The following is an 11,095-nucleotide window of genomic DNA, read 5'->3' on the forward strand; positions in this document are numbered from 1 at the left end:
ACATTTCTTTGTTCATTTGATATTTTTTCTTCATTTCTTCCTTTTATATATATATATATATATATATATATATATATATATATATATATATATATATATATATATATATAAAATAATGTATATATATAATGTATATATAATATATATATATATTAAATATATATGTAATATATAATATATATAAAAAATATATATATTTTTTCTTCCAAAGAAACTTTTCTAAACATCGTTACAAGAAAGAGAACCATCCATTTCTGTCGAGTAATAATTTCTCATTGCTTTCGATTAAATTATTATTGAACTTTATAATAAATGAAAAAAAATCCCCACGAAAAAATGATACTTAGAAAAAATATGATATGGAAATGCCGCTTATCAAAATCAGAGATAATGTTTCTTCTAATCATCGACGGAGAGGGATACCCCAAGATCGTAAAATGTAAAATGCTTCGTTGAAGTGAGTGGACCTTGACAGTGTCGAGTCTACGTATGAGTTTCTACCAGTGAAAGTTTTGTCCGATTTATCGTATAGATTATCTCTCATTCTTTTTTTACAATTTAATTTATTAAAATATTTAGGATTACATGGTTATTGAGCTATCCGTTATTTAAAAATTCTCGTTTATAACAACGTTATAGCCTATCGTATCGATCCATCGAAAAATATCGGAAAGAAAAACGAGTCACGATTGAGATCGATTGGCAATTATTGCCAGACGTAAAATCCACTTGTCTGTCGTATATAAGATGTTGTCTCGTGCAAGAGCTTCAGTCGTTCTTGACTCTCTGACCATAGAGATACTCTCGTTCGTATAGAAGAAAAAAGAAATCCAAAAAGAAGAAGAAAAAAGAATCAAAACGAAACGAAAGAAATATCGCGAGTGATAACCAATCGAATCACAAAGTGAGAACACCATGAGATTGTTCAGTTTCGTGCCAGTGTTGGTACTACTTTTCATTCAAGATTCCTTTGCTAAACCAGGTGAGTTGTAAATTGTAACAATGATTTAAAAAAAAAATAAATTTTTACATTAAACTATCACTGTTCGATACGAATTCTTACAAATTTTTTATTACAACGATGATAGTTACAAACGTGATTTCTATCAAATTATAAAAACTTTCTTAACACTTTTTTTTTAATACTTACCATTTACTTTTTCGTTATTATGAAAGAAAATTTATTTGAAATCAGTTTTCGTGTATATACGAAATATTTTTTCTATTCGGCATATAACATATAGTAATGTCTTTACATAATATATGTATATTTCTTTTTCTGCTTCGATTAGGTTTAATTGGTGATTTGACATCTGGTTTATCAAGTGGAAGTCTTTTGGATCCACTTGGACTATTTAGCAAAGGAGATAAGAGTCAGGCTTCTGCCAATAGCAATGCTCAATCATTAGGTACCAATTTGAATCTTGGACCATTGGGCCTGTCCAGCAATTTGGCATCATCCTCGGCATCAGCAACAGCCCATGGGGGTGGTTCTGCATCTGCCAAGGCAAATTCTAATGCTCAAAGTTATGGTTATAATGGTGCCAGTGCTAACGCCAATGCTAACGCCAACGCCAACGCCAACGCCAATGCCAATGCCAACGCCAATGCTGGAACTTCAGCCAATGGTGGTGCACAAGGTAAGAAAAAAAATACATTTGTAAAATTTGACCAGTTTATAATATAATCATCAAAGATTTTGTCTGCGTTTTTTGGTTAAAACAAAAATGATCGGTTAGAAAATATTTTCGTTATCCATAATTCTTCTATCCAAATTAGGCTATGATGGTTCTTCGAGTCTTTACAACGATGGATCTTTAAATAACAATGATATCACTGGCAACTATAATTTAAGACCAAGTGAACCTTATTCGAACAATATCTTTCCTTCGAATGGACAATACGGCGGTTACGATGGTTCCTCATATAATTCTGGAAATGCTCAGTCAAATGCTAATGCAAATGCTGATGCATATAGTGGTAACAATGGAGGTACTTTGCTTCCATCAAAACCAAACCCATCTTTGGGACCAACTTATGTCGCTGATTATGGCCCATCTTATCCTCAGTACCAAGGAAATAGTGGTAGTACTTCTGGAAATTCAAATGCATATTCTAGTGCCAATGCAAATGCAAATGCTAATGTTAATTCTGGTAGGACTGAGTATGGATATAACATACCCGAATCAATTCCTATAAATATCCCACAAACGGTACAACGACCACAACCTACCTTACATCAGAAACCTGTAATAATAAATCAATCTCCACCAAACCCGATAATTCGGCAACCTATACAAAATTCAAATGCTCATTCCAGTGTCAGTGCAAATGCAAATGCTAATGCTAATAAGATTGACCGTGGATATAGAGTACCAGTAATCGAATCCATTCCTATAAACGTTCCGCAAAATATTCAACGACCACAACCTGTCCAACAAAGACCTGTAATAATAACTCGACCTCCACCACACCCAATACATCAACAACAAAGACCGATTATTCATAGTGTTCCTGAGTTACATAATTCAGCAACACTGCCAGTGGTTATCGTCGAAGGTCCGCAACAACAACCAATAAGCAGACCTGGTGTCTATCCTCAACATCGACCTCATTATCATCATCCACATAGACCAAAGCAACAACCTATTGAAATCTTCGTTATCGATGGTGACAGCATTCCGACTCAAGCTCAAGGTGAGCTTCGTTAACGAGTTTGAAAGATGTCTTGTTCTTCTTCATTGATATGTATATGTATATGTATATATATATAACATGTATGTACATATATACATATCTGTATATATATGTATTCAAAAAGGGTTAAAATGTTAATTGGGATGAACCTCAAACATACTGCAAGAAAAATTCATATGTATTGCTGTCTCTTTCTTGCTAACTTTCCATAAGGAGATCTGACAATTTGTGAAATATCTCATGTATTTAATTCGTCCTGAATTGGACGAATCTGCATACTCCACTAAAATGCAGAAAACTTCCGCTTGAAAATTGTGGCCTTGTAACCGTTATAACTAAACAGAAATATGACAAAATACTCTTCCATTTTATTTACCATTTACATACTGTGCATCTGATTTACTTACTAGGTTTATGTTTCGCATTTTTGTTCGTTCATGCTTAATTATGTCTGATTGTTGTTCTTTGTAAAGATATGAATGTATGTCTACCATAAAAAATATTAACAATTTTTTATTTTTTTCAGGTGGATATCATGGCAATTATGGCGCAAATTCAGGCGGATCCGGGCAATATAATGGAAATTATGGTTCTGGAACAGGTCATAGAAGAGGAAATCCTTTCCTAAATGGTGGATCAACTAGTAATGCCAATGCCGCAGCTAATGCCAATGCTAATGCTAATGCTGCTGGTCAGTCTGGATCACTTGGATATAATGGTGGAGGTGAATATCTTGGTAATATCGGAGCAAACAATCCTTTCCTTAGTGGATCTGGAAGTGCTGGAGCAAATGCAAATGCAAATGCAAATGCAAATGCAAATGCAAATGCAAATGCTAATGCTAATGCTCAGGGACACGGTCAAGGACAAATTGGAGCACAGAATCCTTTCTTAACTGGTGGATCAAGTAATCTTGGTAAATATGGTAGTCTTGGTGGATCTAGCAATCTTCAAACAGGGACAGGACATTATCAAGGACATGTTCAAGGAATACCTACCCAAATTCCATCAAAACCAAATTGTGGTGGTTCTGGATGTAACAACGGTCCTTCGATAGTAATAATTGATCAAAACAAACCTAAAGGTATACCAACGACTCTACCAAAAGAAACAAATTCTGGATATTATGGTGGAAGCCAAGCAGGAAGTTTAGCAAATGCTAATACTGGAAGTTATGCTGGTACACAAAATCAACCTACCAAAGGTGCCCCAATCATTTTAAATGGACCTAATTATGGTGGTCAGCCTAAATATCCAAGTACCGGACAATCAGGATTCTTGGGTGGAAACTATGGAAGTGGTAGCGGGTCTGCCGGATCCAATGCAAATGCTATTTCATCGGCTAATGCTGGAAGTTCTGGATCTGGATCAGGTGGTTATGGTGGGCAGAGTAACGTACCACTTAAAGGAAGTCCTATTTTCGATCTTGGAGGATCTGGTTCAGGAAACTTGGGTGGTTATGGAAGCGGTAGTGGCTCGGCAGGATCCAATGCAAATGCTATTTCATCGGCTAATGCTGGAAGTTCTGGATCTGGTACAGGTGGTTATGGTGGACAGAGTAATGTACCACTTAAAGGAAGTCCTATTTTGAGTCTTGGAGGATCTGGTTCAGGAAACTTGGGTGGTTATGGAAGCGGTAGTGGCTCGGCAGGATCCAATGCAAATGCTATTTCATCGGCTAACGCTGGAAGTTCTGGATCTGGATCAGGTGGTTACAATGGACAAGGTGGATATGGCGGAGGATATGGCGGTGGTTCATCAGGTAGTTCTGGATCTGGAGGTGGAGGATTCGGTGGAAGTATTGGTGGAGGTGCTTTAGGAGGAAGTTCTGGATCTGGAAGTGGAGGATTCGGTGGAAGTACTGGTGGAGGTGCTTTAGGAGGATCTGGAAGTGGAGGATTCGGTGGAAGTACTGGTGGAGGTGCTTTAGGAGGAAGTTCTGGATCTGGAGGATCAGGATTTGGTGGAAGTACTGGTGGAGGTGCTTTAGGAGGAAGTTCTGGATCTGGAGGATCAGGTTTCGGTGGAAGTACTGGTGGAGGTGCTTTTGGTGGAAACGCTGGATCTGGAGGCTCAGGATTCAGTGGAAGTAATGGTGGAGGTGCTTTTGGTGGAAACGCTGGATCTGGAGGCTCTGGATTTGGTGGTGGTTCTGCCGGATCGAGTGCCAGTGCTAATGCCGATGCAAATTCTGGCTCTTCTGGTGGATTTGGTGGTTATGGAGGTGGCAACATAAAGGGATCTGGATCAGGCTTCGGAGGATTTGGTGGACAAGGTGGTTCAAGCGGCTACGGTGGAAATCATGGAGGTTCGGGAAGTTTAGGTGGAGGATACGGTTCTTCTGGATCAAACGCTGCTGCCAATGCCGATGCTAGTGCCAATGCTGGAAGTTCAGGTGGTTCAAGAGGATCAGGATACGGTGGGTCAAGCATATTAGGAGGTTATGGAAATAAAGGATACGGTGGAGGATCAGGTACTTTATGATTTTTCTCTAATCTCTACTAAACAATAATAAATAAATTCTCGATTGAAAATTAAAGTTACCCTAGAATATAGATTTCTTTAACACTTGATCAAAACTTTAACTCTCTCTCTCTCTCTTTCCCTCTCTTTCTCTCTTTCTCTCTTACTTTCTCTATTTCTTTCTTTGTTTAATTCGTCCTAACAGTAACAAACTAACAATAACTTCATTTCATTCATTCAGCGGCCGAGCTTACGAGAATCGACCGTCATTCCATGTCAGACGACCTGACCAAATCATCGTCTACTGCTTTCGTCGAAGCTGTATCTACGGGTCTGATCGTAATTAAATGATTCATCTGTTCCCTTCAACAGGATCAAGCGCTTATTCCGACGCTAACTCTTCTGCTAGTGCTGGTGGATCGTCCCATGCAACTTCAAATGCAAAATCAAGTGCATTTTCGAGTGCCGGTGGATCGGCCAATGCCAAAGCTAATGCTGAGGCATCCAGTAGTGCTACAGGATTCGGTTCGAAATCATCGGCATCGAGTCATGCATCTGCTACTGCTGATACCAGTGACATGCTCGTATTCGTGGACTGACCTCAACATTCCAACGACGATTTATCAGGCATTCGATAAAGCGATTCCTATATGGTTCATTTTCGCAAAGTGACCGAAGTTATTAATTGCACGATTCAACTTCTTTTTCTTTGTTTTGTTTCTTCTTTTTTTTTTGTTATTTTAGCAATTTTTATAATTCTGCGAGTAACTTTTGCCATTAATGTTGTAATACAATTGTTTTTTGTAAATACCTTTATTCGATTTTTGTGCTTTTTTATTACTTTTTTTTTTTATATTGAATTATGTCACATTATTTCCAATTGTAAACAATATATAAGATTGTTGTGCCGAGTAAAATTTTTTTTTATAATTTGTTTTCATTTTTTATTCGAAGATATTGCAAAAAAAAAGATTGTGTTGTTTGGTAGGCCCATACTTTTTAATGGATATAGGAATCGAGTAATATGATATAATACTCGGATTATACAATATCTGCTTAACTTCCGATAAAACACGTGACTAATTGTTGATAATGTCGAATCGAAGATAATAGGAACCATTTGTTCACGTTAGAATTAAACTTTGTACAAAACCGGTATAGTAGTTTGTAATACGTGTAACTAGGCATGTCATTGTGAACTATAATTGCATTGTTCATTTCTGTGTCTCCCTCGAGCTATTTGTCGATATTGTTAATCTTTAATATCTAATATTAAATTAGATATATATCCTCGCTTAGATAAATTATTTTGATTTAGAAGTGACCATAACACATTGATAAAACGAAAATTATTTCTTATATTTTGTTATTCCCTCAAAATCATAGAATTTACATAAAATTATTTAGAATGAAGTGTTTAGAAAAAAAAAGAACTAGAGAAAAGAAAAATACAGTATTTTTATATTCATTTGTTATTAATCTTTTATGAAACGTATACACGCACTCATTTACGCACCTACGTAATTTTCAATGTAACATGTCAGAAATTTAATTGTGATTTGTTTTTTAACTATGAATATTATGAGATTAGGATGAGAAAGATATATATATATATATATGTGTGTGTGTGTGTGTGGAAGATAAAACAACTGTAATCAACGTTTAATTTGTCCTAAGGATTATTGTACGATTTTTTTTTTCTTTTTTTTTTGTAATTCATATATAATTATCAAGAATTACTTTAACATCGAACATTATTCGTTTCGGATTTTCCTTGAAATTCTCCTCTATTATCAACTTCTTATCTTGTATGCGCTTGACGTAAACACTCTTTCATTCTCGTCTCTCTTACATAATATTTTACTGCGCGTCTTATTTGTAAGCACTAAAAATTTGAAATAAAATTTACGATACATTCGATACACTCGGATTGTCATTAAAAAAAAAAATTCTTCGCTTGATTATTTCTTTAAAATCGATCTTTTCTATTCTTTATTTCTAAAACGATAAATATTAGAATCTATGATTATAATAAGATTTAGATAACCGATAGAAATAATATCTGATTTTGAAAAAGATTTATGCACATATGCATGTATATGTTTTTATATATTTGATATACAATATTATATGAATTTGTGAATTATTAAATTTATTTAAATAGCTCTATAAAAAATTTTCAAATTCTTCTATATTAGTAAACATTTATGTATTTATATTGATATATAGATATATAAACATATCATTATAATTATAAAATAATTATCATAGAAATTTATTTTCACGTAAATAATCACGATTTGTATTAGTCTTTCGTTAAAATTATACTATATATAATTCATTTTATTTATTATCCGTCCGATCTAGAAAACAAGATTCTAATCATCTTCAATAGTATTCTAATAACACATTAGAATGATTTATCTATCTTGATTCACGTTTTCTTTACAATCGAATATAGTAATAATAGTAATAATAATATTCTAACGAGACATTAGAGTAATCCAGTAATCTTGATCTTTTTATTCAATTAACAAATTAGTCAACGTGTTTATTTAATTACCTAATACAAGATTGTAACTATAAAAACAATGGAACGAAAACGATCTTGATTCTTTTATATCAATAATTATCTGTTTGATGTTCGAATCAATGAACAATTTCATTTATCTTTATGACAATATTCACATTCAAAAAGTATGCTAAAAGAAAATATTTTCTCTACTTTTATCAATAATATGAATTTTTTTATTGATTCTGAAGAACATAAAAATACAAATACACGTGTTATTATCTCATTGTTTATTTTTATGCAGAAAGAAACCAGGAGAGATAAAAGAAAGAAAGGAAAAAAATGATGTAGAAAGAGAGAGAGAAAGAAAGAGAGAATGAGAGAGAAAGAATCATAATTGCAAAAGATTGTAATCATAAAAGTGATGTAACGAAAACAATCATAATTATTTCATACAATTATTTCTCTGATTTTCGAATCAATAATTTTGATCTTTTTATTTAATTAATAAATTAGTCAACGTGTTTATCTAATTATCTAATACAATATTATAATCTTAAAAATAATGGGACGAAAATAATTTTAATTCTTTTATAACAGTAATTATCTGTTTAATTTTCAAATCAATGAACAACTTCATTTATCTCTACGACAATATTCTCATTCAAAAAGTATGCTAAAAGAAAGTCTTCTCTCTTGGTATACTACCAATAATATATATCTTTTATGTTGTGCCTCCATTTAGTCGAGTTAAATAACAGAAATGTATGTATACATGTCGTTCTTTTATTGTTTACTTATATTCAGAAAGGTGATAGGAGAGGTAAATGAATGAAAGGAAAAGATGAAAAGAAAGAGAAAGAGAACGAATTTTATATATATATATAAATATATATATATATATATATATATATATATATATATATAATGAAAGCAGTCGTAATTCTTTCATACCAATAATTATTCTCTGATTCTTTAATCAATCAAAAGTTTCATTTATATATAACACAGTACTCTAATTCTAAGAAAACGCTAAAAAAAAATTTCTCTCATTATATAACAATAATATATATATATATATATATATATATATATATATATATATACATATATATTCTTTTTTGATTGATCCTCTAATTAACATAATTCGAGGACATAAAAATAGAGATAAAAATCCGTATCGTTCCGAATCAATTAAAAATTTCATTTATCTATAAAACAATCTTCTGCTTCTAAGAAAAAACCCTAAAAAAACCCTTTATATTCTCTCTCTATATACCAATAATATATGTATATATATAGATATATCTTTTCGTTAATCCTTTAACTGGTCGAGCGGTCGACTTCGAGGATATAAAAATACAGGTTTAAACCCGTGTCATTTCGAATCAATCAATAATTTCATTTATCTGTAAAACAGTCTCCTAATTCTGAAAAAAAAGATAAAAAAAGCATTCTTTTTCCATATACCGATAATATATGTGTGTGTGGGTATATATATTTTTGTTGATTCTCTAGTTGTATTCGAGGACATAAAAAAACTAGAAAACTAATATAAACCCGTCTCGTTTCGAATCAAACAACAATTTCATATATTTGTAAAACAGTCCTTTAATTCAAAGAAGATCTAAAAAGCCTTCTCTGTATTTATACTAATAATATATATATATATATATATATATATATATATATATATATATATATATATATATATATACGTGTGAGATAGAAGGTCCAGAGCTCATATGATTCCAGAGTCATGTATGTATGCGTATGTAAGATATGCCGGTCGACAGTTGAACGAAGAGATGGAAGGTTCCAGAATTACTTAGTTATGTATGTATATATGTGTGTGAGTGTGAGATATGCCGATGGAAGATTCTAGAATTAATTAGTCATGTGTTTGTATGAGGTAGGCCGATCGGTAGTCAAGAAGAGTAGAGTATAATTTGTCTTTTGAGAGGGACGTTTGTTTATGAAAAAAAAGAAGTTAGTTAAAGAAGGAGAGTTAGCGAGTAAAGAGCTTTAAGAAAATTGCGTATCCTCCTGACTGGACCAGATTCTGAGTTAATCAATAAGAATAATGAAAAAAATAGCGAGAAACGCCTTAAGTAGGCCAGAGTTCTAGAAAATAGTTATAGTTTCCAAGTTGTTACATCCTAATAATAATTAATAATAATTGTTAATAAAGTTCGTGTTAATAAAATCATGTGATTTTAATTGTTAATTCGTATCTATCAGGTAGGTTTTCAAAAAATATCCTACACACACACACACACACACACACATATCTTTTTGTTGATTCTTTAGTTGGTCGAGTTCAAGAACATAGAAATATAGACATAACTATGTATCGTTCTCTCATTATTTATTTATATAGAAAAAGAGATCAGAATAGATGAAGTAAATAAAAAAAAGGAAAAAGTGTTGTAAGTGCAACAGATCGTAATTATAAAAATGATGTAATGATAATAATTCTAATTCTCTTATACCAACAATTATTTGCTTAATACTCTAATTAATCTACAATTTCATTTATCCCTAAGACAATATTCTAAATCATTTATTTTAATTCATCTTAAGTATTCTAAAAAGGTCTCTTTGTACATTAATATATATATATTTTTGTTTGCTAATCCTAAAGTTGATTAACGAGTTCGAAGAAACATGGAAATATAAAAATACGTTTCATTATTTCATTATTTATTTATATATCGAAAGAGAGACAGGAGAGGTAAGAAAAAAGAATGGAAAAAAGAAAGAATTCTAAGTGCAAAAAATTGTAATCATAAAAATGATGTAATGATAAAAATCCAAATCTCTCCTACCAATAATAACTTGTCTGATTTTTGAATCAATCAACAATTTCATTTATCTCTTAGACAGAATATTCTAATTCATAAAGTATTGTAAAAAAAAGTCCTATGTATATATATATATATCTTTTTGTTGGTACTCCAGTTGGTCGAGTTCGAGGACATAGAAATATAGATATATATGACGTTCTCTCGTTGTTTATTTATATGCAGGAAGAAACAAGGAGATGTAAAAGAAAAAAAGAAAGAATAAAAGAAACAGAAAAAGGGAGAAAGAGAAAGAGAGAAACAGACAGACAGAGAGAGAGAGAGAGAGAGAGAGAGAGAGAAAGAGAAAGACAGACAGAGAAAAAAAGAGAGAGAGATAGAAAGAGAGAGTCGTAAATGCACGTTGGCATTGTACCATTGAGGCGAAATCCTTTTGGGTACGTGTGAAAAAGAATGGACAAAGGGAAAATGAATCTTCTTGGTTCTCAGGCGGTCTAACAAGAGTAGAAGCAACAGCAGCGGCGGCAACGACAGCGACAGCAGCAACATCAGCAGACGGCCAGACGCATATACGGATTAACTCGTTTTAAAGAGATCCAGACCGTGTGTTCGGTCACGG

The 11,095-nt window shown here is 32.6% G+C and overlaps 1 protein-coding gene across 2 annotated transcripts; it reads left to right on the plus strand.

The window, feature by feature from the left end:
• Positions 1–735: 735 nt before the first annotated feature.
• On the plus strand, positions 736–7,080 carry LOC124953352 (uncharacterized transmembrane protein DDB_G0289901-like). 2 transcript variants are annotated; one of them, XM_047504593.1, is made up of 5 exons: positions 736–982; positions 1,293–1,640; positions 1,780–2,697; positions 3,224–5,170; positions 5,402–5,542. In XM_047504593.1, exons 1-5 carry the CDS (start codon positions 916–918, stop codon positions 5,509–5,511), a joined length of 3,390 nt encoding a protein of 1,129 aa, XP_047360549.1. In that variant the 5' UTR covers positions 736–915; the 3' UTR covers positions 5,512–5,542. The 2 variants fall into 2 exon arrangements, with proteins under 2 accessions (XP_047360549.1, XP_047360548.1); XM_047504592.1 differs by having other exon boundaries at positions 739–982; positions 5,533–7,080.
• Positions 7,081–11,095: the final 4,015 nt, after the last annotated feature.

This window comes from Vespa velutina, chromosome 12 (genome assembly GCF_912470025.1).
Source record: "Vespa velutina chromosome 12, iVesVel2.1, whole genome shotgun sequence".
In the NCBI taxonomy this organism is placed as follows: domain Eukaryota; kingdom Metazoa; phylum Arthropoda; class Insecta; order Hymenoptera; family Vespidae; genus Vespa; species Vespa velutina.